This window comes from Rhipicephalus sanguineus, chromosome 5 (genome assembly GCF_013339695.2).
Source record: "Rhipicephalus sanguineus isolate Rsan-2018 chromosome 5, BIME_Rsan_1.4, whole genome shotgun sequence".
NCBI lineage: Eukaryota > Metazoa > Arthropoda > Arachnida > Ixodida > Ixodidae > Rhipicephalus > Rhipicephalus sanguineus.
Window position 1 is genome coordinate 82,575,010 of NC_051180.1, and position 26,661 is coordinate 82,601,670.

General features: G+C 45.7%; 1 protein-coding gene across 1 annotated transcript in view; it reads left to right on the forward strand.

The window, feature by feature from the left end:
- LOC119393891 (DNA polymerase epsilon catalytic subunit A) overlaps nucleotides 1–26,661 on the forward strand; it is a 102,712-nt gene that overhangs the window by 39,677 nt on the left and 36,374 nt on the right. The window contains exons 23-32 of the mRNA XM_037661081.2: nucleotides 1,349–1,474; nucleotides 3,615–3,703; nucleotides 7,310–7,412; nucleotides 7,784–7,864; nucleotides 8,481–8,612; nucleotides 10,884–11,081; nucleotides 15,950–16,189; nucleotides 17,872–18,004; nucleotides 24,548–24,644; nucleotides 25,955–26,093. Coding sequence (XP_037517009.1) covers nucleotides 1,349–1,474; nucleotides 3,615–3,703; nucleotides 7,310–7,412; nucleotides 7,784–7,864; nucleotides 8,481–8,612; nucleotides 10,884–11,081; nucleotides 15,950–16,189; nucleotides 17,872–18,004; nucleotides 24,548–24,644; nucleotides 25,955–26,093 — 1,338 coding nt within the window. The remainder of the gene's footprint in view (nucleotides 1–1,348; nucleotides 1,475–3,614; nucleotides 3,704–7,309; nucleotides 7,413–7,783; nucleotides 7,865–8,480; nucleotides 8,613–10,883; nucleotides 11,082–15,949; nucleotides 16,190–17,871; nucleotides 18,005–24,547; nucleotides 24,645–25,954; nucleotides 26,094–26,661) is intronic.

The following is a 26,661-nucleotide window of genomic DNA, read 5'->3' on the forward strand; positions in this document are numbered from 1 at the left end:
TTTGAAAAAAACTCGCTTCTTTAACTATTTTCTTCTTATATCGCGCTGCCTGTAGGAAAACGATCTTCCGTATAAATGTTGCAAAGGCTCCTTGAAATACTTGGAAAAAATCATGGATGTAATTCACTGTAATGCGTATTAAAACCAACAAGAAAATTTTCGACACATTGTTTATAGTTCGCGTTAAATTCGGCCGTGAAATCCCAAAACATTGCAGTGAACAAAAACAGGATGTCTGCGCCGCCACCTTCAAATACTTTTTTGGCACGCTGGGAGCATTTCTTGGAAATAAAATTTTGGGTTCCGTGCACTTTGAATGTGCCCACATAACATATAAAAAACCCAGGCAAAACAAAAATATCGACCGGACAGGCATGTTCGATCTCTCGTGGAATCACCCTTTAGAGGGCGGCAGCAGCCCACTTTCGCACACGGTAGAACCAAATAAAATCTGAGAACACATTTTTCGGGACGATAAGCCACCAGAGCAAGGTTTCGCTGCAGCAGAATAATTAAAACTGTGATTTACGCACAATGCAAGCTATTAACAACCATCAGTCGCACTTAAGTGAGCACTCACAGGAAGGGTCACTTTGGCCAGTTATATATCGTAAACAAAGCAAATGAGGACATATGATATTAAAACCGTGTGTTCATTGACGTAAGCGCTCTTCGATAAAAAATTGCCGTCAAAATTGAGACCGGAGTTTTTTTTATTTTATTTTTTGAAAATGTACTTTTTTGAAAAAACTCGCTTCTTTAACTATTTTTTTCTTTTTTTGCGCTGCGCCTAGGAAAATGATCTTCTGCACAAATGTTGCAAAGGCTCTTTTCTTTAGTTGACACTGTTTTCAAGTTTCTGTTTGAAATATTAAAGGCGCCAAGGCGCCTCAAACTTAGGACCTTTTCTTGATTTCGGCCGTGTTTGCCATTTTTTCACATTTTCTTCTTTTTGAGGACGGCATAAAAAAAGCATGGATGTAATTCACAGTAATGCGTATTAAAACCAGCAAAAGAAATTTTCGACACATCATTTATAGTTCGCGCTAAATTCGGCCGTGAAATCCGAAAACACTGCAGTGAGCAAAAACAGGAGGCACGCGCCGCCACCTTCAAATATTTTTTTGTCGCGCTGGGAGCGTTTCTTGGAAATAAAATTTTCAGTTCCGTGCACTTTGAATGTGCCCACACAACATATAAAAAACCCAGGCAAAACAAAAAATGCGACCGGACAGGCATGTTCGATCTCTCGTGGAATCACCCTATTGATGTGTCATTGGAAAGGCTAGACAAATCGGTATTTATTCATACCTTTTTTTTGCTCTTTTTGATGTCTGTCGCTCTCCAGGCAGGGAACATGCCAGATGAAGAGCTATTTGAACTTATCTCCGAGAACCGTAGCATGTCTCGAAAGCTGGAGGACTACGGAGTCCAGAAGTCCACCTCCATTTCCACGGCCAAAAGGCTTGCCGAGGTAAGGGTGACAAGAGGTAACAGTGCCTCTGGCGATACACCTTCATAAGCAACACTTGCTTGGAGAACAGTATGGTGCATGCTTTTATCAAGTATGCACATTGCTAAAGGGTTTCTCAGCAGGTTTGGGCATTGCAAACAAACGAACAAACACTGTGCATAAATCACTCAGTGGTGATTGCACCAGCAAAGTGTGTATGGCACAATCACAGTCAAAAGTTAAATGAAAAGGTCACATGCTCTTTCTTTTGAGGGAGGTGTGCTTCGAAAGTATGTAAGAGCCACGTGCACTCGATACAGGTACCCTTTGTACAGTGGAACCTCGTTAATGCGTACCTGCCGGGAACGCCGCGTAACTACGCACTAAACGGTAGTACGCATTAACCACCAAGTAAGGATTTGCATCTCCTCGCGTACGCCATCGCCGCCAGCAAAGAAATAAATACAGTGCCACAGCAAATATTGGCTAAAGTACCCATTGCAAAGCCTTTTCTATCTTTTTGCCAAGTGGAGAAAAGATTCTGGTACTCTCGCACGACCGTCCGATAGTGCCGATAGCGCGCGGTGGCGACGCCAAGCAGCATTTATTACAGGGTCCGGTATACGCAGTGACCAACATAGTGACAGAACGGACAGTGTCGGCTTTCCGCGATATATGTGCATGCGTCTGTACCGCGATCTGCTCATAAACGAAAACTGACGCAGTTCCAGTGAAACGCGGTACGGCTGCGTGGAGCCGATCGTCTCCTGGCTAGTTGCGTGCAGCGCATCGCCTCGGCTCACGCCGTCACTGCCGGGCCGCTTGCTGTACCGCACGCGCGCATTTGTCGTGGGAGTGTTCTTCGTACCCACTTCGCTCCAGACCGTGCACAGATGCGGCGAGTAGCTTGTTCGGTTAACGCGGCGATGACGAACTTCCTGCAAGCGATGCGCACTCCGCGACGCTGTAGCGGTCCTGGCAGCGAACGGCAGCGCGTTTGGGTGGTCGCCCAATAAAAGCGTGCAGTATGGTTACAACAGCGCTACGCTTGCTGTACCGTACGCGTGCGTTTAACGTGATTTCTCGTCGCCCGCGACCAGCAACGCTCAACTCCGCTACAGCGAGCTGCTTTCTTTTCTACAAAGCGGCGCGCGCTTGAACACGGCCCCGTGCAACGAGGCGGCTGCGATCGGCGGCCCAGCGTGTTCAGGTTGTCGCCTATTAAAAGCGTGCAGTAAGCTTAAAGTGGTGCTGCGCCGCACGCGTGCCCGAGCAGATATCTGAAGATACTTATTGTGATAAGGTTGTCGGCGATAAGTCATGCTGGCGCGTTCGTCGGTGGCCGCCGCCTCACCTTCGTTCTTTCCCGCTTACCCGCAAAGGCATCGCCGCAGTCGCGCGGAAGTCGGAATCAGTGATCGACCGATCTATGCACTTCTCGAAAAGACGGAATACCTTTGGCGGCACATTGTGGCGTCGGGAAGTTCAGCGGCGCAGTAAAATTTATGGCACAAAACGTTATCGCGGTACGCAGGGTACGCACTAACCGGTAGGCGTAGGGCGAAGTACTACGGCTTAAGTGGTCAGCGAATGCATTGGGCTCTATGAGACTCGGCCGGGGATTCGTCGCAACTACGTTTTAACCGTTAGTACGCTTAAAGCGGGTACGTATTGACGAGGTTTGACTGTACTCTGTGAAATGTTACTGACCGTGGCGTGTAACTTTCATCTCCATTAAATGCGGAGTGCACAATGCCGCTCTCTCGAAATGTGCCTCAAAGCAGTATAGAATGAGACGGATTAAAAGGAGGCGGGGCTCATCACATGAATGTGTCATGCTTTGTGGCCTGGCACTTGGGAGGAAGCTGGCGAAACTATGCTGCATGCGGACCTTAGCTGAGGTAAAGAGAGAGTTTGGCAGTGAAGCTCGCCTCCTGCAAGCATGTTAACAGGACAGTTCCATTTCTTCTAAGTTGTCCTATAATGAACTGATTTGAAGAATTATTTCAGTTAAGCCTTCCCAGACAGAGCCTTACAACTTCCTGTGTGTCAGAAAAGTTTTCAATAGGCCCTAGAGAGGGACCCTTTAAGTATATCAAGTACACCTTCTGTGCACTTGTCCCAACTAATTGCTTCGCTGTTTCTTTCTTCTATGTCACAGTTTCTTGGCGACCAGATGGTCAAAGATGCCGGACTCAGCTGTAGATATGTCATCTCCAAGAAACCTGAAGGAGCTCCTGTAACAGAAAGGTGACAATGGAATCCGATGTACAGCTCTGTTGTGCAATCGTGCGTCTTTGGCAGGAAGACCACATTTCCAAGACTCTACATCAATCGAATGTTGCGGCAGTGACACCTTAATCGAAAAATGATTAACGCTGGTCAAACTGGTTGTCTTTGGAGCCAAAGTTTCGATGTAGGAGTTTGTCTTTGCTGAGGCAATAGCTGCTCAAAAGGGCCCCCCATTAGGTTTGAGTGCTGCAAACAAACAAGCGCAGCTCGGTGGATCAGGCAGTGGTGATTGCATTTACAACGTGTGAAACTGTTCTGTGGCATGGAAATTGTCGAGAGTTTAAATAGAAAAGTTCGCGCCATTCTTCTTGCTGGAAACGTGGGTTTCACCCTCGCTTCCAGCAACAGTAGTAAGTCACATACATACACATTGCCTGAGATGTTGAAAAGAACATATAAAGAAAAAAAAAGTAGAGCTGTGCGAATAGGAAAAGTTTGGGTGCGAAGTGAATTCGAATATTAAAGTTTAAGTGTGAATCGAATACAGTCAAACTCCTCAGGAAAAAACTCACTGGGAAAGTGGTTTTTGTTCGTTCTCGTGAGAATTTCATTGTTGTGAAAATAGAAAAATGAGCACACCAATTACTTCGCGCAACGAAAATTTCTTTAAAGGAGTCGCTGATTTAGCGTTAGAACGTAGTGCGAAACATGGCCAAAAAGAAAACAATTCATGTGGCACGGTAACTCGTAGACCTGGCAAAAGTGCGCTGTTTGCTGCGTGTTAATGAAACCGTGGTTAAAAAACAGCGCAAGAAGACGCGGACAAGAAAGAACACAGTACTAGCGCTGACTGCCAACTGATGGTTTATTGTTAAAACGCACAACATATACACAGAAACAGAAAAAACGGGGAATGGAAACATAAGAGAGCTTCTAGCGGCGCATGCGTCCAGCGGCACATTGTCGTTTAGTCATAGGTGATTAGTTACGGAGATAGCAACACTCCTTGTCTGTTAGATTAATAGACGGCTCGCTTACACATGCTTCATCTTTACATTTCATTGCGAAAGCCTCGTAGACTTCACGTGCTGTCTGGTCCTTGTATGTGCGCAGCAAACGGGTCTCCTTAAAACGAGGTTGGCAGCCACACTTAGCACAGTGAATGGCCAAATTGCTGCCGCTTCTTGCCTTGAGGTTGTTGGTGTGTTCGCGCAGACGGTCGTTCAGGCAACGGCCCGTCTGCCCAATATAGGCACCCCTCCACGAGGCAGACGGGCCGTTGCCTGAACGACCGTCTGCGCGAACACGCCAACAACCTCAAGGCAAGAAGCGGCAGCAATTTGGCCATTCACTGTGCTAAGTGTGGCTGCCAACCTCGTTTTAAGGAGACCCGTGTGCTGCGCACATACAAGGACCAGACAGCACGTGAAGTCTACGAGGCTTTCGCAATGAAATGTAAAGATGAAGCATGTGTAAGCGAGCCGTCTATTAATCTAACAGACAAGGAGTGTTGCTATCTCCGTAACTAATCACCTATGACTAAACGACAATGTGCCACTAGACGCATGCACTGCTAGAAGCTCTCTTATGTTTCCCTTCCCCGTTTTTTCTGTATCTGTGTATATGTTGCGCGTTTTAACAATAAACCATCAGTTGGCAGTCAGCGCTAGTCCTGTGTTCTTTCTTGTCCGCGTCTTCTTGCGCTGTTTTTTAACCATGGATTCTTACCAACTGGCTCGCATTCACTCGCTTTTAAAAAACGAAACCGTGTTGCTAGCTGTCGCATAGTGAGGGGGGTGACTTAGCATGCAATACTGCCACGAGCGTGGATAACTTGGCTCTGTTTTTCAGGTGCTACTAATGAAATTTATGTCGCAGGCTGATTTCGCGGCGCCAAAACGTAATTCGGAAAACACATTGAGCAAAACGAGTCAGTCGAGTACGAAACTGAAACCACGTTCGTGGCAAGCAACAGCCGGCCGTCAGTGGCAGATGTAGTGACGTCGCCATCATAAAATGGCGACAGAATGCATTTTAAAGCTAGTCTCTACAGTGCGCACTGGCTAATTTCGTCCTCGACTATGGTCTGTCTGCGTCAAATTTGTTCCCACCGAAGTGGAAATGGTGACACGCCCCTTTCATTGTGAAAGCTCATATAAAAGAGAAGTTATTTTGCATGCTTAGGACAACTGTGTCACGTCTACTCTGTGTGCCCGAAACCCATGTCCGTGAGTGGTGCCAACAAATGAAGGAAATGTTCAGCTGCGTGTTGATCAGGAAAATTTCTGTGGGCCGAAAATGAGAAAACATCCGGACCTTGATGACAAGCTTGCAGGCGTTCTGAAGCAGCTCCATGTATACAGAGCTTACAAAGTAATGGCCCTTGAAGTGACACGTGATCGAGGCGTATCCAGAAGGGACCTTAAAGCCAGCAAAACTGGATTACTGAAGGAAAAGAACTGCAGCAGAATAAATTTCACTTTCCATGAGGGTGCGTTGTTCTTGATTTTCTTTTTCTTCTGATTGTCAACATAGTGCCATGAAATAGTTTGAGAAGATCTTGTAGCATCATGCGCTGATGTATTTTTATTCAGTACTCTCGATTTGGGTGCACATTACATTAGATCTGATGCAGTGTAAGCTGACACTACGCTTTGCACTTTTACGCTGCGCTCTTTCTAGTCTGTGCGCAGTGATCGAGGCATACCTTGTCTAAAATAGTGTCGGGGTGTGATGATGGCAGGTAACCTTTCGATAGGTCGAAGTTTGAGAGGAGATTTAGGTTTAGCACATCATTTAGAAGTGCTGTCATTTGATTTTAAGCGAATGAAACCATTATATTTACTTTCCGGAAGTTCGAATACTTCGAATAGTAAAATGCTGGTCCGAATCGAATTGAATAGCAAACACTATTAGAAAAATATTCGAAAGTTAATATATTTGCACACCCCTAAGAAAACAAACCAAGGCTATGAAATGCTGCTTTGGTATGACATGGTCCTCTGACTCAATCAACTACTCATCTGCACACCGTTTTCTTAAGTGAAGTTGAATTTCTTAGTTGGTTTTGCTTAGTGTTATACTTAGGTTCCGCATCTGTGTTTTATGCATAATAAAGAGAAATAAACTTATTGCTGCCTACCAGACAATGAAACTTTCTCTGCATTGGGAGTTTAGACATTGAAGACAAACGGTGCTACCACTCTAAGAAAATTTTGGTAGTTCCAGCATTTCCACGGGTGATGTGTACATTAAATTTATTCTGTATGAGAATGGCTGGTCTGTTTTCATTGGAACAGTCAGCGTGGCATATTTTAGGACTAACTCTTCCTTTAGAAGCATGCATATCATAGCCACACCTATATTAACCGATATGTTTTAAATTATGTTAATTCTTTGTTGTCAGTTCAAATAGGATGAGGAAATTTTGTTTAACTGAACCACTTCCACTTATTGATGATAATCACTGGCAATCTGATTGGCTCTGATAAGTGAAACAGGAGCATACTTATCTCTTTACATATTCAAGGATATTCCTTGTGTTCACTGCCAGTCTTGAACTTCTCAATTGCAAATACGATGTGTTGCTTTACTCTCGAATGAATGCGCCACTTAATTTTTCAGGGCTGTTCCACTGGCCATTTTTCAAGCCGAGCAAAGTGTCAAGAGGCACTACCTGAGGCGATGGCTAAAGACTGCGTCTGTTGATGATTTTGACATTCGATCCGTGCGTATGATTTTTATTACATTGCTTGTTCTCGTCTCTGGCAAAGTGTAAGCAGGAAGCACTAGATTTTATTTTCATAATTTATGCACATATATAACATTAAAGACAACATAAGTACATCTAGTGCACGAAAAAAAGGTTGATCGTTTTTCTCCTTGATTCTTCCCATATTATTTCTCTCCACATAGCTGACTTTGATTGTCTTCAGAAAGTAGTTAAGTCATCTACTTCATCAACGTACAAAATGTAAACATTGTGCGAGATGTACGAACCAACTTAGAGGGACACTGTAGATAAAATGGTTTCAGCGTAGTTTTATCAGTATCAGTTTGTGACTGTATTTTACCGGCGTCTTTTTCAAAACCTGGCAGATTCTTGACTGGGAATACTATATCGAGAGATTGGGCAGTGCCATCCAGAAGATCATCACCATTCCCGCAGCTCTCCAACAGGTGAGGTTATCTCAACTCGCTTGACTGCGTTGTGTGATGCATAGACATTAAAAAATTGCATTTAATTTGTAAACGAGCTGGTCTCAGGATTACATACGTTAAAATATTAATGATTTCATGGATGTTGTTGGTCCTTATGGCAAATTGCAGCCATGCTATATAGTGTAACATATAAATTGAATTTAAGTCATCCCTTTAAAAGTGTAAATAAATGAAAAACTTTGATGTCCGTGCCGGGCTTTACAAAGCTACTATCAAGAACATTCCCTTTGATTAGTGACATTTCTAACTTAAATTGAGTTTGCTCTGCCTAGAAATTCTGCCTTTTCATTATTAAATCTATGATGACCTTGTGACCTGTGGTAAGCTACTCTTTGTGTAATAAGCTTTCTATATGCCATGGCTTTCTTAAAAGGAAAGTTGGTACACGCATTTCAGGTGCAGAAGTTAAAGCACGACATCTGACTCTGCATATATGTAAGGTAAAAATATGCGCAAAACAAATCTTTTTGAACTTGACGTCGAGATTGTTCTAGGGTTCTCTGACACTTATTGTTCCTGTTTGTTACGGCTTGCACCCATACTCGATGGTCGTGTTATGTTGCGCAATGTTCAGGTACCAAATCCTGTGCCCCGTGTTGCTCACCCACCCTGGCTGCACAAGCGGCTTCTCGAAAAGAATGATGTGCTCAAGCAGAAGAGGATCAGCGAGCTCTTCACCGCTGCACCCAAGCAACAGCCACAACCGGTAGGCAGGCATAATCTCTCTTTGAGCTAGGGGATTGTGACTCATACATCAGGAGTTTTATTCTGTACAAAGAACACATCACACAAGACGGATGCCAATTCCAACTCAGCCTTGTATTATGTGCTCTTTGTTCGCATCTGCCTAGTGCCGTCGATTTCCTGAAGCAGGTTGGCAAATGTATATTGGTTTGCCATGCAAGTTCAGGATTTTGCGAGCAACCATATGAGTTTTGTTGCCACGATAGTAGCTTAATTCTACTTTGAAATCAGTTTGCACCTAGCTTTCCAGACTTGAAACACTTAGTGGATGCAGAGGCAGTCTAATCTAAGTTGAGAATGTTTGAAAAATGACATGTAGCATTGCTCTGGGTTGCATTAAAGCTAAGGACTCCTCTCATAAGCCTTGCAAAAACAAAAAAGAACGGAAATGGCTATAGCTTTGCTTCTGTGTGCCTTGAATGATAAAGGTGTCATTTTTCATGAAAAAGTACAGTATTAAATTGTCTGATGTGCCCAAGGTTCTTTCTTTTTATTGACTATCTGGTAAAGTTCAGTAGTAGTACCGTATTTACACGATTGGAAGTCGACTCGTGTGTAGGTCCAACCCCCTTATATCGCACGGCTGCGAGTGAATTTCGTAAAAGACCTTCATTTACGTAGTCGCTAGACTGCCTACATATACTCACTCGTCATCCCTCTTTATGAACTTTGATGTCCATGCCCTGCTGGTCTCGAAGTGCATCCTCGGCATACTTGTTTCCGATGTGAAGATGCGGGTTTCTTGCGTGGCAATTTCGCGTACCACCAGGACAGAACAGGAGAGGACGGGTGCCGAATCCATATTCGGAGTCAGCGCCCGTCCTGCATGCACTTCTCCCTCATGTCCTCGTAAAAAGTAGCGCTGAATAATTTGAAGTCAGAAAGCATCACCAACTATTCCTGCAACATGTTTTCTAAAGTCGTGACAAAGAACGCGAATTCCAGTGTGCAAAGGTGGCTTCACGGCCGTACTTCACAGCTATGCAAGGAAACTAGCTTTGCGGCAATCTGCGAGGATCATTTTTAGAAAAGTTTCCGCAAATCGTTACTTATACGTGAGAAAATACGGTATATGTTGCAAGCAGAGTCGGAACGCGAACATAATGTCATAACGATGCCACAGCGTCCCACATTTCTTGCTTGTCGCGCCGTAGCTGGTGGTACCAGTTTCGGTTTCGATTGTAAGTCTACCCTCCAACTTTGGATTTCAAATTTAGATAAAATGGGTCAGCCTACAATCATGTAAATACGTAGAGTAAGTTTGTTTCAGTTAATAGTAGCCGAGCATTCAGTGTGATGTCTGTAGTTGTGTGTGACAGATGCATAGAAAGTATTGTAAATCTGCTGATGATTACAGTCGAAGCTGGATATATTGAATCTGAAGGGGATCACAAAGAAGTTCGATAAAGGTAATTCAATATATAAAATATATTGAAAATATGTTCAAAGGGATTTTGCCACAGTTCGATATACACAGTAATTCATCATATGTGGGTTCAATATATGCGTGTTTTATTGTATATGGCCTTGCAGACAGAGATGTCTATATCAGTGCTTCGTAATTGCCTTCCGAAGCGTAGCCAGAAGTTTTTTCGTGGGGGGGGGGTGCAACCATTCTTTTTGTATGTTCGTGTGTGCATTTTACGTGTGCGTGTATATATTATATACACATGCGAAATCTAAATATCTCAGGGCGGGGGGAGGGGTTGAACCCCCCCCCTCGGCTCTGCCTCTGATTGCCTTTAACTTCCAAGTGACATTGTGTGTGTTTTTGTGCACAACAGCGCTGGCATTGTCCACATTGTAGGACTTCTGCTGCTTTGAGATCGCTTTCACTAGGTACAGCTGCTTTAAACTGTTCTACCATTTATCTAAACCTAGATTATAAGCTCAGTCTTGGTGGGTTCTGTGTTGTAATTTATAGCAAGTACCTGCACGCAAACTACTTTAACAACTTACGTGAGAACTGCCTTAAACCTGCCATGTGCTCTAATGTTTAGTTCAAAGACTCATGCTAATTCTATGGAAGCCACTTATCCTATATATTAAAAAGTCATTTGGCATCTTTTGCTGGTGTGGGTCCTTATTTGTGCGCATAATGCATTTCAAATGAAATCATTCATTGAAATTGGTGCTCATTTGTGCTCGCCCTGTTTATTCACTTCCTTTTTCTTGTGCGCCTGAATGCTTAATAAACAAGCAGGTTTTACATGCATGGCCTACTTTGCTTCAGGCCGTCGCTGAGGATTCAGCCGAGATGGCTGACATTGAGGACCTCGGGCAGCCTGGCCGCAGCTCGGAAGCGAGACCAGTGGTAGCAACCGTGACTCACAGGAAGAGGGGACGGTCACCCGAAAATAGCAAAGAAGAGAGCTTGAAGAAGTCATGGCGGGAAACACTGGGGCCACCTCCACCACTTGGACAGACCAGAGTAAGTGGCTTTGAACTTCATTCAAGGCACACCTCTGCCACCTACAGCGCACTCAGTGTGGTGGCTTAGTGGCTAAGCAGGAGTCCCAAGCACGTGGCCCGCGGGCCGCATGCTTTTGCTAGTGGCCTGGCACACGTGCGACTGTCTTTGTCCCATATATTTTTTAAATTTTCTTAAAGGGACCCTGCAACACTTTTTGAGCATGGTTAGAAAACGCTGCCGATGGGTAGTCCAGGCTCCTGAGTGCACGTGAGCCAAACATTATAGCACAGCACGTGGCCTGAATTTTACTATATAAATTCACAAAGTCAGCTAGAAATCGCTCCCTCTTCTCTCAACAATTGATGTCATAAACCCAAGTGGGGGCATCATAAACCGAAATTCCACGGCCATCGGATGATTTGGGCATCATAAGCTGCATAGTTACTGCCGCCGCATGCGCGCTCGCGGTCATACTGAAAGTAAGCCACACGTTCGAAGAAAAAAAAAAGAATGTACTCAAGGTCATGATGTGCGCTGACCACCGGACCCCCTTTTCTTGCCCCCTTTTTATCTCCCCTTTGCGTAGCTTTCAGTGCACTCGTTAATACGAGAGGAGAGAAAAAGTGTTTAAAGTGAGCAGAAAATCCCTGTAACTCCGCTCGCACTTGACGGATTCGAAAAAATGTTTGTGGCAGTCGATTCGTGACACTTAAACTCCTTTAATGAAGCCATTTGATCATTGCTTGGAAAGGGGTTGCAGGGCCCCTTTAAGTATGTTCATGAGTTACACAGACGTCACTGGTCTTGAAAATTTTTTTCGTGAGGCACCCCATGCGGTCACCATGTTTTAAAACATAATCGTGGAATAAAAATTATACCAATTTCAGAATCGGCGTCCAGATTTTAGTCATTTTGGAGATCGGTATCAATTTGTTTCTTGAATCCTAATGCCAAATCCCCTTCAGAAACGACCCGTACATCAGGTACGGGGAAGGCCTTCTTTCAAATGGCAATGTTAGCTGGCATTTTGTTCATGTCACTGACCCCACCCCCACCCCCTGCTGCAATGCAATCCTCTTCACTGTCCCGGCCCTTGCGGGAGGCGAAATTTTGTGAATGCGGCCTGCTAGCTGAGGTGAGATTGAGACCCCTGGGCTATGGTGTTTGCATTGCTAAGTGTGAGGGCACAGGCTCGATTGCTGGCCACGGTGCTTGCATTTCGATAGGGGTAAAATGCAAAAACACCTGGATGCTTAGATTTAGATTCTCGTAAAGAACCCCTGTACAGTGTGCCTCATAGTCAAATCATTGTTTTGGCACCTACAGTGCACTCATTGTATTGGCACGTAATACCCCAGAACTAGTTAAGTTGTATAGTCACTGGTGATAATATTGTTACGGGTACGGTTGAATTATGTTTATTTACAGGGCGAGGTTGATGGTCAGGGAATGATGGCGTCGGTAGGCTCGACCAGTTTACGTCCTCTTCTTCTTCTTCTCGCTCGGCTCATACCCGTTTCATTCCCCGGTTCCCAGACGAAGCCCGCTGGGCGAGTCCGAATCACTTAGTATGTGTAGAGTGAAACCGCTTAAGACGGGCAACATGTACCAGCTGGGTCCGGCTTGACCGACGGCCAGCTGACGTCAAGCGCGCCACCACGTACGTCAAATCGCTCAAGCGATCAACGATGACGAACGGGCCCGTGTACTGGGGTAAAAACTTTTCGCATAAGCCAGGTTTACGTTGCGGGGTCCACAACCACACGAAGTCTCCTTTAGAGTACGAGACAGCCTGATGGTGGCTGTCATAGCGTTCTTTCGATCGCTGCTGCGATGCCACAGTACGAAGGCGAGCAATCCGCCGGGCTTCTTCGGCAAGACACAGCGTTCTGGCGACAGAGTAGTCGCTATGAAAGTCAAACGGTAGTATCGTGTCGATGCAGCTTAGCGGTGGACGTGCGTAAAGGAGGTAAAATGGACTGTAATCGGTCGTCTCATGCTTTGCAGTATTATAAGCATAAGTGATGAAGGGGAGAACATCATCCCAGTCTTTGTGGTCGGAAGATACGTACATGGCCAACATGTTAGTCAGAGTTCTGTTCGTACGCTCTACAAGCCCATTCGTCTGAGGGTGATAAGGCGATGAATGGCGGAACTGCGAATTGCACAGACGAACCAGTTCTTCTACGGCGTCCGCGACGAACTGACGACCACGATCACTAATGATCACACGGGGAGGACCATGTCGAAGAATAATAAATCGAAGCAAAAACATTGCAACGCACGCAGCTGTCGAAGATGGTATGGCCGCCGTTTCTGCGTAGCGGGTCAGGTGGTCGACACATACTATCACCCATCGATTGTCGTTAGATGATCGTGGAAATGGGCCTAAAAGATCAATGCCCACTTGTTCAAATGGTAGACGAGGCGGTGACAGTGGTTGGAGAAGACCTGGCGGAGAAGTCGAAGGGCGCTTGTAGCGTTGACACTGTTCGCAACTTGCGACATAGTGCTTGACGGTGTCTCGCATTCTGGGCCAGTAAAAGCGCTCCTGTATCCGGTTCAAAGTTCTGATGAACCCGAAGTGACCAGCGGTCGCATCGTCGTGCATGGCTCTCAGTATTTCCAATCGCAGACTCTGTGGCACGACCAGAAGGAAGCGTGCGCCTTTAGCCGAATAATTCGTCTTGTAAAGCAAGCCGTCACGGACACAAAAGCGACCGGTGGCTCCAGGACGCGTTGCAGCGACGAATAGTGGTTCCAAACCAATATCATTTTTTTGTTCTGTCTTGAAAGTCGTCGAGTCTGGGAATGTGGCAGAAATGTGGGCAATGCAGTCATCAAAACTGTCTTCGTCACACTCGGTCGTCGTCAGAGGAAGGCGGGAGAGACAGTCTGCATCGGCGTGGTGACGTCCAGACTTGTACGAGATGACGAAGTCGTACTCCTGTAGTCGAAGAGCCCAACGTGCAAGTCGTCCACTTGGGTCACGGAGATTCACCAGCCAGCATAAAGCGTGGTGGTCGGTGACGATTGTGAACGGGCGTCCGTAGATATAAGGTCGAAATTTGTGTACCGCGAAAACAGCTGCCAAGCATTCTTGTTCTGTCACGGTATAGTTGCGCTCAGCCTTACTGAAAGAGCGGCTAGCATAAGCCACGACGTGTTCAGCCCCTTGATGACGCTGCACTAGTACGGCACCGATGCCGATGCCACTAGCATCGGCGTGCACTTCTGTCGGCGAAGACGCATCGAAGTGACGCAATATAGGCCCCGACGTTAGCAGAAACTTTAGCTGGCGGAACGCCTCGTCGCAAGCCGAAGTCCACTTGAAAGGCACGTCTTTTTGGAGAAGACATGTTAGGGGATGCACCACGTCTGCGAACCTTGGAACGAATCGACGAAAATACGAGCATAAGCCCAAGAAGCTCCTCAGCTCCCGCACGGACTTAGGTGGTTCGAAAGAGCTGACGGCCTCGATCTTTCGTGGGTCTGGCCTCACACCGTTTTTGTCCACGAGATGCCCAAGTACTAACGTCTCCGTTTCACCGAAACGACATTTCTTTGAGTTTAGGATCAAGCCGGCCTTTTCTACGCAATCCAAAACGAGACCGAGGCGTCTGTTATGCTCGTTCAGTGTGCTGCCAAAAATCACCACATCATCGAGGTAGCACAAACAAATTTCCCATTTAAGTCCACGAAGTATAGTGTCCATAAATCGTTCGAACGTTGCTGGCGCATTACAAAGGCCGAACGGCATAACATTAAATTCATAAAGGCCGTCGGGCGTCACGAAGGCCGTTTTCTCCTTGTCGTTTGGGTGCATGGGTATCTGCCAATACCCTGATCGCAAATCCAGCGACGAAAAGTAGGCAGCGGAATGTAGGCAGTCGATGACATCATCAATTCTAGGAAGCGGATACACATCCTTTTTGGTGACCGAGTTTAGTTTTCTGTAATCAACACAGAACCGCCACGAGCCATCCTTCTTCTTTACCAAGATCACTGGTGCTGCCCACGGACTAGATGACTCTTTCACAACGCCCTTTCGTAACATATCAGTCACCTGTTCTGCTATAACTGTCCTTTCTGTCGAAGACACGCGGTATGGCTTTTGACGAATCGGGTGTGCAGATCCGGTGTCAATTCTGTGGTGAGCACGAGAACGTGGTAGTGAAGCCTCCGTGTCGCCTTGTGTGAAATCGAAGACAGAAAGATGTGTCAGAAGGACTCGTGCAAGAGCGTGGCGTTCATGTGAGGGCAGCGACTTGCTGATCATCCGTAAGACCTGTTCTTCAGAACTGCTTCGTTGGGGGTCGCTTTTTTGAGACTGCTCCTCCTCGCTTAAAACTGTAATAGAGCTGTAAGTAACTTCGTCAAATTTAGCGAGCTTCATATCGCGCGGGAGAATAGCAGGCACCGAAGAACAATTGAAAGCCCACAAATTTGAGGCGCCATTCACAACAGTCACGAGAGAACGCGGCACAAGTACATCTTTCTTCACGCAACCCGTCGCAAGTGGTTGGGTTTGGGCGTCGAACGATGAAAGGTCGGACGCAGCAACATTAACAGGAACACGCGATAGAGACCACGGCGCTATAAGCGAATCGTTCGATACGACAAAATAGTTTTCCTCTGGTAAGGATGTATCGGCAAGAGTAGAGAGAAGCGCGCCATTCAACGTAATTTCGCCTGTGCCACAGTTAACGGAAGCACCACAGTCTTGAAGAAAGTCGATCCCGAGAATCACATCATGAGTGCACCGTGGTAGAACAAGAAATTCCGTGATGAGATGTTCTGATGAGATGAGATGAGATACCCGTTTCAATATTAAGGTTGTCTACACGTGGTATATATACATCCACTTGCATTGCACCTCTTCGCAGGCAGAGATGATTGAGTGGCTGCAGTTTCACAAGAAGAAGTGGGCACACCAGAAGCGGCAGCGGCAAGATCGTACAAAGCGGTTGAACCGTGGTGCCAACAGCCATTCAGGTGCCACGGACAAGACTGCAGCAGCTCCCGCTAAAGGGGCTGCCATTCGGGCTGGCACGACTGGCACGCTGGGAAGCTTTCTGCGCAGGGCGCAGCGTAATCTTCTTGATTTGCCCTGGCAAATCATTCAGGTTTGTTACTTTTATGCATTTATTTACTCGTTATTTACGTGTTTGTTAATTGAGGGCTGTGTTTTCAATTCTAGACCGCATTTTAGACAGCTTAGGAGATGGCATCGAGCCTTAGCCGTCGTAGTAATTCAATGCATCTGGAAGACACCCACTCTTGTTAACAAGAGGAAGCTAAGAAAAGCCCATAAAATTGCTGTGTTCTAAATTTATTTCATGTTCAAACCCATGAAAAATTCAATTTAGCTTACATAAGGCACGTAAGAAACCATGGCTATGTCTTCCTGTGAGCCGGTGATGTTTCTGGCAACTTTTTCTGCCTTCTCAGCCACCATCTTGTTTGGACAGCAATATAGCCTGCATCGTTTTGACTGTCACAGTCAAGAGAGAGAGAGAGAACAAGAGGTGAAAACCAGAGAGGTTAACCAGGTTAATTGTTCACTTGGCTACTCTTCACAGGAAGATGGGGGTAAGGGCAGGAACAAAGAGAAAAGCATGTCTGTCCTCACACTGTTCATTCAGTCTCGAACCTTTTCTAAAAAAGACACGCAAGCACTTTTAGAGCAGTTTGGGCTGGTCGTCAGATGAGACAAGAGGCCAAGAATTTCGGTTTCTGAATGGGTGGTTGTCAGTTCTGTTAAGCATGGCACTGAGGGGCTTTTCGGTGTGCACTCAAGTGACGACAATTGCACAAGAAAGTGTCACTGTCAAGCACTGCACATACGTGTACGTATGTAAAGCAACGGCGTGTGCTGACCCATCGCGGTGGCTCATCGGCTATAGTGTCGCACATCTAAACGCGAAGGCGTGGGCCTGATTCCCGACTGCAGCGGCTGCATTTTGATGGTTCAGAATGCAAAAACGGCCGTATACTCAGATTATGGTGCACATTAGTAAACCCAAGGTGTTTGAGTCAAAATTAATTCCAAGAGCGCGATCAAGGCTTGCCTCGTATAACCGTATTACGGTTTTGACACGTTGAATTCGATAATTTAATTGATATTTAAAGGGGTTAAGAACAACATTCTCAAATAATCATCGAATAACTGCAGTATCGGAGTTTATTGCCTCATGAATTGATTGCCGCAAGAATTTCTTGAATTCGTCGAATCGAGTGGAATTACAGAGTTGTCGCGTGCTTAAGCCTTTTCTTTCTCCCCTCATCCCGACAAGCACGCCGTAAGCTACACAGAGAGGGATGGCACAGGGGAAAGAAGTTACATAAGCGCGTGTCATGACCTTGAGTGCACGTGATAAAACGTGATTGCTCTCTCTCTCGTTATTTTTGTGTACAAGCGTGGCTCACTGTCTAACGTTACCGGACTATGGAACTCTGCACCGGTTTGTGCCGGCACCCCATGTCGAGAAGCAGATCTGATCCAAACGCCGCATTTGATTTATGTCGGCTATTAGTCAACAGCATTCCATCTGCTGTTTCACCTCAGGATGTGGGCGCCAGCAGCCTCGAAGCGAGTGAGGTTGGACCTCTGTATGAAAAGAGGGTGCCTTAGAAAATGACAACTCTGCACTCCACTTGTAAGCTCTCCTTGTTGCGCACGACTGCAAGATTTGGCTGATATGTTCATAGCGGTGTCTGCTATCCTCAGGATGTGTTTTCTCACCAAGCCCGAGGGGTGGCTCATGACCCTTTTAACAATGTGTACCCTTGTTTTGCTGGTTTGCAGTTGGACCAGATGGGTACGCCTGGCGTGTTTCGACTGTGGGCTCTGGTGGGTGCCGAGCTGCACCAGCTGCGCCTGGTTGTGCCTAGGATCTTTTACGTGAACTCCAAGGTGCCCAAGGAGGAAGAGAGCCTGAGTGAGACCTTTGAGATTATGCCCTATCCATATCAATCTGATGCACTTTTTCTTCTGTGGCTTCCAACTTAAAGGGACACTAAAGAGCAAAACGATTTATTTCATACAGTAAAAGCTCGTTAATTCGGATTTCTAGGGATCGGAAAAAATGTCCAAATTAACCGAATGTCCGAATTATCGAATGGTCAAAATAAACACAATAAATGCAAGAGTTTTTTCAACATACCTTTACTTTACAAAGTAATCGCGGATGCATGTTTGTTTTCGAGCAGAAATTCGCGCGGACACAATTTTTCTGAGCCCTTCAAGGTGCTCAGCAGCCCGCATGCTGTCTGCAGTGCCAAAACAAAATTCTTCAAGGATGACGAGGGCCTCCGCGACTTCCTTCACAGTGCGAGGGGGCCTGTGTGGCTCATGGTGTGGCTGCTCCTCTTCAGGCTCTTCGTTCTCGGATTCGTTGCCATGCATCACTTCCTTGACGATTTGGTCATCAGTCAGACAGCCGGCAGTGGCAACGCCATCATCAATGCCGATATAATCCTCTAGTGTCACTGCATCAGGCATAACACTTCCGAAATCCTGCCCATCGTCGGCACCGTCGTCTGGCGACACTTCGGCATCGCTGGATTTGGGTACAACAAAGCCACTGTGGCTGAAACAGTTGGCAATGACGTGCGCAGGCGTGTTCTGCCACACATACGCAAGAATGCTAACTGCGCTCAGGAGACTCACGTCGTATTGTTTGCCGACGTCATGGCACAGGAGCAACTTCTTGTCGGCAGAGCCCATTTTTCAGGGCACGCAAAATTTCTACTTTGGTGGTAAAGTCCTTCGCCTCGTACTTGGGCCGCTTTGCCGGCGTTGCCATCGGCGGAGAGTGCGTTCACATGAAAAGTCAGCATATAAGCACCAGCAACAATCAAGCTAAAGGAGCCGTACTGAATCGTTCCTCGATAAAACGACGTTCAACGATGCAGCACACCAACGGGAACAAAGCATTAAAATGGCACCGCAAACAACACACGCGAAGAAAAGGCGTTCAACCAGTCTCAAGTCAAGCCAAGTCGACAATTGATGTCCATGGCGATGCTGTGTTTGAGCTTCACTTCTGTTTCGAATTGTTCTTTTTTCGTTTTCGAGCCTCGCCAGTGGCCCGAAAATCGCCGAATTATCTGATTTGCGGTAAAATCTGTCCGAAATAACGAGCGCCCAGTCTCATAGAGTGATGCGTATATTTACAGGGACCAGATGACGTGTCCGAATTAACCGATTTTCCGAATTAACGGGCTTTTACTGTATTAGTAAAGTACTCTTTCACAATACCAAAAACAGCACGCTTGCTGCGAGAAGACGCTTAGTAAGCGAGAAAACGCGCAAAAACAAAATGTGGGTGGCGACGCCACCTAGAAGTTTCTGCACCACTCACCGTGACGTCACATGTTTTGACGGCGCCTATTAGGGACTACATAGTTCCTAATCGGTAAAAATGAAGTGCATTGTCCTCTGAGGGTGCCATAGACTTAACATACCAAGCTTGGGGTAATTTTGTTGAGCCAGTGGCACCAAAATGCGATAAATACACTTTGAAATCTGTGACGTCACGCGGGGAGATTTTGGCTCGAAATTTAAAAAATGAAACTTTGAACTTGATTTTCTCCTCTGTTAATAAACCTGTGATGGTGAAATTAACGACATTAGAGTCCTCAGAGCACAATTTATCTATCCGAACCGATTCATTGTTTCTCTTTAGTGTCCCTTTAAGAGAATGTTTTTGAACCAAGTTAAGCCTTTGCGGCCTGTTGTTGGGCCCTCTCGACAACATAACACGGCTACAGTGGTCCTCTTTCAGGCACCACACACTGCCCAAATATCGCTTAAAGACTTAGGCACAATATGAACGCAAATAGTAAGCACATCCAATGAGTTTTTCTTGCACAGATGTTTTCCTGTTGCGGGGCTCGAAACTGGCGAAATATTTTTGGACCAGAACGACCAGAAAGTGGGCAAATGTTCTGGACCGCAAAGGGTTAAAAACTACGAGTGCAAGATGTGGCTCATATGTTCATAGCAGTGTCTGCTATGTCAAGGACAGCTGCTGGCTCATGCTCCAAATTTAAAATGTGTATACAGTAAAAGCTCGTTAATTCGGATTTGTAGGGACCGGAAAAAATGTCCGAATTAACCGAATGTCCGAATTATCGAATGGTCGAAATAAACACAATAAATGCAAGAGTTTTTTCAACATACCTTTACTTTACAAGGTAATCGCGGATGCGTCTCTGTTTTCGAGCAGAAATTCGCGCGGACACAGTTTTTCTGAGCCCTTCAAGGTGCTCAGCAGCTCGCATGCTGTCTGCAGTGCCAAAACGAAATTCTTTAAGGACGACGAGGGCCTCCGCAGCTTCCTTCACAGTACGAGGGGGCCTGCGTGGCTCATGGTGTGGCTGCTCCTCTTCAGGCTCTTCGTTCTCGGATTCGTCGCCATGCATCACTTCCTTGACGATTTGCTCATCAGTCAGAGAGCCGGCAGTGGTAACGCCATCAATGCCGATATAATCGTCGAGTGTCACTGCATCAGGCATAACACTTCCGAAATCCTGCCCGTCATCGGCACCATCGTTCGGCGACACTTCGGCCACTGCGGCATTGCTGGAGTCGGGTACAACAAAGCCACTGTGCCTGAAACAGTTGGCAATGGCGTGCGCAGGCGTGCTCTGGCACACATACGCGAAGAATGCTAACTGCGCTCAGGAGACTCACGTATTGTTTGCCGACGTCATGGCACAGGAGCTACTTCTTGTCGGGAGAGCCCATTTTTCAGGGCATGCAAAATTTCTACTTTGGTGGTGAAGTCCTTGGCCTCGTACTTGGGCCGCTTCCCCGGCGTTGCCATCGGCGGAGAGTGCGTTCACACGAGAAGTCAGCACAAAAGCACCAGCAACGATCAAGCTAAAGGAGCCGTACTGAATCGTTCCTCGATAAAACGGCGTTCAACGATGCAGCACACCAACGGGAACAACAAAAATGACACCGCGCCATACCCACACGCTATTGCACGCGAAGAAAAGGCGTTCAACCAGTCTCAAGTCAAGCCAAGCCGATACAGTTGAACCCCTTTATAAGAGACACTGATATAAGAGACACGTGGGGTATAAGAGACACCAGCGTGCTACATGAAAGTAAGGGTTGATAGGAAAATGCCTAACTTAGTACCCTGCTTATAAGAGACACCTCGTATAACAGGCAAGAATTTCTCCCCCATGCGTGCCTCTTATAAAGGGGTTCAACTGTAATTGATGTCCATGGCGATGCAGCGTTTGAGCTTCACTTTTGTTTCGAATGGTTCTTTTTTCGTTTTCGAGCCTCGCCAGCGGCCCGAAAGTCGCCGAATTATCCGATTTGCGGTCAGATCTGTCCGAAATAACAAGCGCCCAGTCTCATAGAGTGATGCATATATTTACAGGGACCAGATGACGTGTCCGAATTAACCGATTTTCCGAATTAACGAGAGTCAAATTAACGAGCTTTTACTGTATTAGAGTTATTATACAGTATACTCTCATTAGACAGAACCGGAATGGACCAGGGAATTATGTTCCATTTAAAAGGAGCCCCATTCACTGATAAATGAAGAATTCAAGTATGAAACCAATCATATTGGAGGCAGTTGTTTTGATTAAACAGCAATTCTATTTAAGAGATTTCCATTTACAGTAGAACCTCGTTGATATGTTCCCGCTTAGTACGATTAAAAATAACCCAATACAGCTGTGTGCAATACGTTCCAGTTAATACGTTCCCGGAAAATACGATTATTCGGCAGCAACGTTCAGCACCACGGAAAACTGCGGTCGTATGATACGTTTTGTAGTCAGAAACTCCCATTCAGGCACACAAAAAGGGCCCTCTCGTGTACTCGTGAAGCGTGAAGTGGCAGACAGCCGCCGCGCGCTTTTCCCCCCTCCGTGCTTTCTCTGCTTTTCTCAATTGTCCCCTCCACGTCTCTTCCGAATTGCTCGATTGTCCCCTCCGTGTCTTCTCCGAATTGCTCGATTGTCCCCTCCGTGTCTTCTCCGAATTGCTCGATCGCCGCTCTCTGTCAACCACACTCCGACCCCAAGGCAGGCGGCGATGCTGGCCGTCAGAATCTTCAAACGGCTTTAAAAAAAAGAAAAGTCTTTTCTGTAGCACGTGGCACGATTTTGCTGAGCATTGCAAATCCTTCATCCGTAGCACGGTACATAGATGCACACTCGTTCCACACACTTTTGTTCAGACCCCATGGCTACAACAGCCGGGGGAACTAACAATACGGCCAAAGAATCGAGGCTGTCGCTCGTCCAGTCCGCTACGGTTCGGTACCAAGACCTACGGAAAAGCACATGCCGTCGCCGCATCGCCGCCGCTGCACAGCACGCCGTGACACATAACCACAGCAACGCCGCGACATGTAACCACAGCAACGCCGCCATTGTGCCCAGCGAATATGGCTAATTTCCCCCACACTTTTCTCCCGGAGCGCGTTCGTTTTCGGGTCGCTCCGCCCATCGCGCGGCGCGTTCGTTTTTCTCTGGCTGGACAATTCTGCCCACCAGCGGGTCGTCAGAAGCTGCCAGAAAAATTTTTTTCTGGAAGATATCTGGGAGTTTTCTGGTGATCAGGCGAGACGGATGCGCGCTCGCCGCCATCTTTGTGAGGACTCGACGGATCGCAATGCGGGCGCTTGGGGACTTCACCTTCAGTTGCCATTACGCAGGGCGTTACCTTTTAAAGCCTGTTCCGCTGTGCGAGATGGTGCGATTACGAGTGGCGGCGAACATACCAGCGCATGTCTCAAGTTAAGACAGCGTGCAAACTGATCAGCGCGAGTGTGCGACATAGTATGCGATAGCCGCGGGCAGCTGTCGCTTTCGGGACGCTTATCACTTTCGCGAGATTTCGCAAATCGTGTTGTACCGCGATTGTTACGTGCACTGCGCAGAGTTGAGCTTGTTAAGCCTTTAGCGGGGCGGCAATTTTCTTCACGGACGGGCCGAGTCGCGCGTGATCTTGCGAACGTACGTGATCGTATGCCAAATGCTTACTCTTGAGATTATAACTCCCGCTCTTCGGCAAACCTAGCCTCATATTTCCAAGCGGCAATGCAGAAAGAACCGACGCTCATGCGGCGCAAAGTTTCGTCTGCTGACACGGCGGTAGCGTTTCTGTACGTTTACGCTGCTTGTCCCAGAGTTCGATTTTGCAATATTTGGGTTGTCTCGGGATTTCAACACACGTGACCATGACGTTATTTCCAGTCAGGACTGGAACTAGCTGACTGACCTTTGGCTGCCAGCGTGATGCCAGGTGTTCGAAAATCGAGGAGTCCCTCCATGTTTTTTGAGAAATAAATGTTTTTTGCCCATGCACCTCAATATGGGCTTGTCAGCCTCAATTTTTACTGGATTTGGATCGTATGTTTTCCCGGATCATACGTTTATTTTCCGCGTTTTTTTTGGAAACGTATCAACTAGGTTCTACTGTACTGAGAGTCTACAGTAGACCTTATACAGGTCAGACCTTGAAGAGTTACATTAACCATCATTTTTATCTTTTTTAGCGACTGCACATGAATAACTACTAAACTGGGTTGGCGGTATTGCACAGTGGTATTCAAACAGTGCAAAGAAATTATGCAGATCTTAAAAGATAAAAAGCGCTGGTGAACACATCGGCAAACAAAAAAACAGACCTTTCGCAAAGGAAAATCTAGAGCACTCATTTTTATGACGACAGCGTTTCCAATGTAGTGTGACCATAGCCACATAAAAATGCATGAATTGGAATGCTGCAGGTTTCTTCCGACAGTGGTGGCCTATTTTTCCCATAGCTCCTACAGATGGGGCATTTTCTTGCGAGCATAGAAATGCTTGCAATGGTGTTTCAATAATGCATAATTTTTATATATATGCTTTACAGACAAAAGAGTGTGATTTGTGCCCTTTATACATTTTGTTTACATGATGGATTTCTTTCATAACCATTGTAAAAGCTCTTCTGCCAGTGCATTTTCTTGAAGAAAAGACGAGGTGCATGCTTAGCGCTGTGCTTGTTTAGAACATATTTCCAACTGCTGCAACGGTGTGGTGATAATATGTGTTATCAGCTGCAGAATACAATGTAGCGGGTTTGACTTGTGGCTGCACTGGCCTTGCTCAAAAGGAAGTGAAATGAAAAAGAGAAAGTTCTTGTGTAATGAGCATTCAGTCCATGTTAAATAACTCCAATTGGTCGAACTTATGCAGAAGCTCCCCATATCACTTGGGGTCTGCATTGCTTTGAGCTGTTAATACCAAATCAATCAATCAATCAATCAATCAATCAATCAATCAATCAATCAATCAATCAATCAATCAATGAACTAACTGAAATTGTTGCTGCTGTTTTTGTCACTGTGATGCACCAAGGTCCTTTCTTGCCCTGTTTTCCTGTGAGCATCTATCTGTTGGCGCAAACAAGCACCATTGTAGTTTTAACCACAATCTTGCTGTTTGAACTGTTACAGCTTGGCGTAAAGTGATGCGTCATCTACCAAGGTCTCATCCTGTATACAACTTGTATGAGTATGCAATAGAAGAGGCCACATTTCAACAGCGAACAGAGTGAGTTATGGGGGATTTTTAAGAATTTCTCTTTTACTACGGCATTTGCAGTGTAAACGTAGATAAAACAAGATGGCCTTAGAAGCATATTTTTGCTGCTGCTGTTAAGTAGTGGCTGCCTTTACACTTGGATTTTGCATCTTGATTTTATGACTTGTTGCTATGATTCAGCTTCATGATGCCCTTGTTACTATAATACCTTTATGTGCAACCCGAATCTGGGCACCAAGAAAGCTTCTGCTATTGAATGCTTGGAGGTTTTGCTTCAGTGGTCCTTTACAACACCCTTGCAGACTTGCCTCAAGCCTTGTATCTCTGTCACATAGTTATCGTGCCCTTCGAGTAGTTTGATGTGATATAGCTGCAGTGTTTTCTAGAAGAATTTGTATTTTTGCTTGTGATAATATTGCTTTTTGGCTCATTACCTAGTTGTACATTACCTAGTAAACATTTGGTGCTGCTTTAGGATCCGCTTTGCTACAAGGCTACTGCTTATGATAGTGAATAACAAGCAAAGGCTACCTGCAAAGATGTATACCTGCAGTAGAGTTCTTCATTACTGCTGCTAATTCTCTCTGACTTTTACGAGCATTTGAGGGAATATAGAGAGGAATATTAAGTTTAACTTGATTAGCAAATTCTGAAGTATCATAATTGGCTTTTCTTACCATGAGAAGAAGCTTAAGAAAGAAGTAAGAAAGATGCAAAAATTGAAAGATGGATGACGCTGTCACCCTAAAAATTTCTCTGGTTCATTCACTCTGCTGTAATGGGTTTTGAGAGCCACAACTCAAGTTTAGTTAATTGCTTATTGCTAGGAAATCACCGCATGACACTCTAAAGGAAACAGTGATTCAACCTGAAGAGTTGTAAGTTTTCCTGCATTAAAAAAAAAAGAAAAGCGACCCAGATGTAAGAAAATTATTTGAAATCTGTGTCATCACCTAAAACACTAATGGTGAGGTATTGGTCATTAAATTTGAGAAAGAATTCGATTGCAATTTTGCCAATACTAAAAGCTGTCTTTTACTTCCAAATGAAGGAGAATAGGAGTATCAAAGGAACATCTTACCAGTCTCAGCTGATTTAGTTTCCATATTTTGTACCCTATCAAGTAAGAGAACACCTCTCTGTACGCACCCAAAAGGAACTACAGAGGATATGTAGTGTATAATATAGCTTAATATAACAGCGTTATGCTGTTTACATGTGAGCGTACAATGTGTCGGTAGTTGAAAGATATGAAGAAAATCCACCACTTGGAAGCTTGAATGCATTTTAAGAACCTTCTACCTAATTTGTTTGCACAGGGACATCATGCAGGAGTTGTCAGCTCCACACATTGAGGGCATCTATGAAATGCAAGTGCCCCTGGATTTCCGGGTCATGGCTCAACTGGGATGTGTGTGCCTTGTCTCCAAGCAGCACTACAGGGAATATGCCAACAAGGTACTGTTTTACGTTCAGCAAGAGCTTACAGTAAATTTCAAAAGTTGAGTCTTCCCAAAGGCAACAAAAAATACAAATACAAAAAAGTATTGGAAATCCATTTGAACTTTTTCAGCCATGTCAAGATTTGCCAGGGCGCTGGAGGGTTAAAAATTCTAGAGTTTCTGCACAAAAATGACAAAAGGACAGGCTCACTGTGCGCTCGCTTCAGTCTGTCCTTTCGTTTTTTTTTTCTCGCCTATTTCTAGTATCTAAGACTCAGCAGAGATTCTTGAAAAAAAGAGGCAGGCATTGCCTTAGTTAGCTTTGCACGCCAGAGCAGCTTTGAGTGAAAATTTATCTTCGAATCGCACTGATATTACTTTTACGAAGTTGTCATTCTGAGTGGATGTGGACATAGTGCTGTGCCTGGAAGTTGCTTATCCGCCGTGATGCATACAGTTGGGCGAAAACATGTGTACAGTGCAGACCACTTATAACGTAACCGCATATAGTGCAGGACCGGTTACAATGCGGTCTTTTTCGACTCCCGTTTACCCTCCCATAGAACCCCATGTATATGCATACC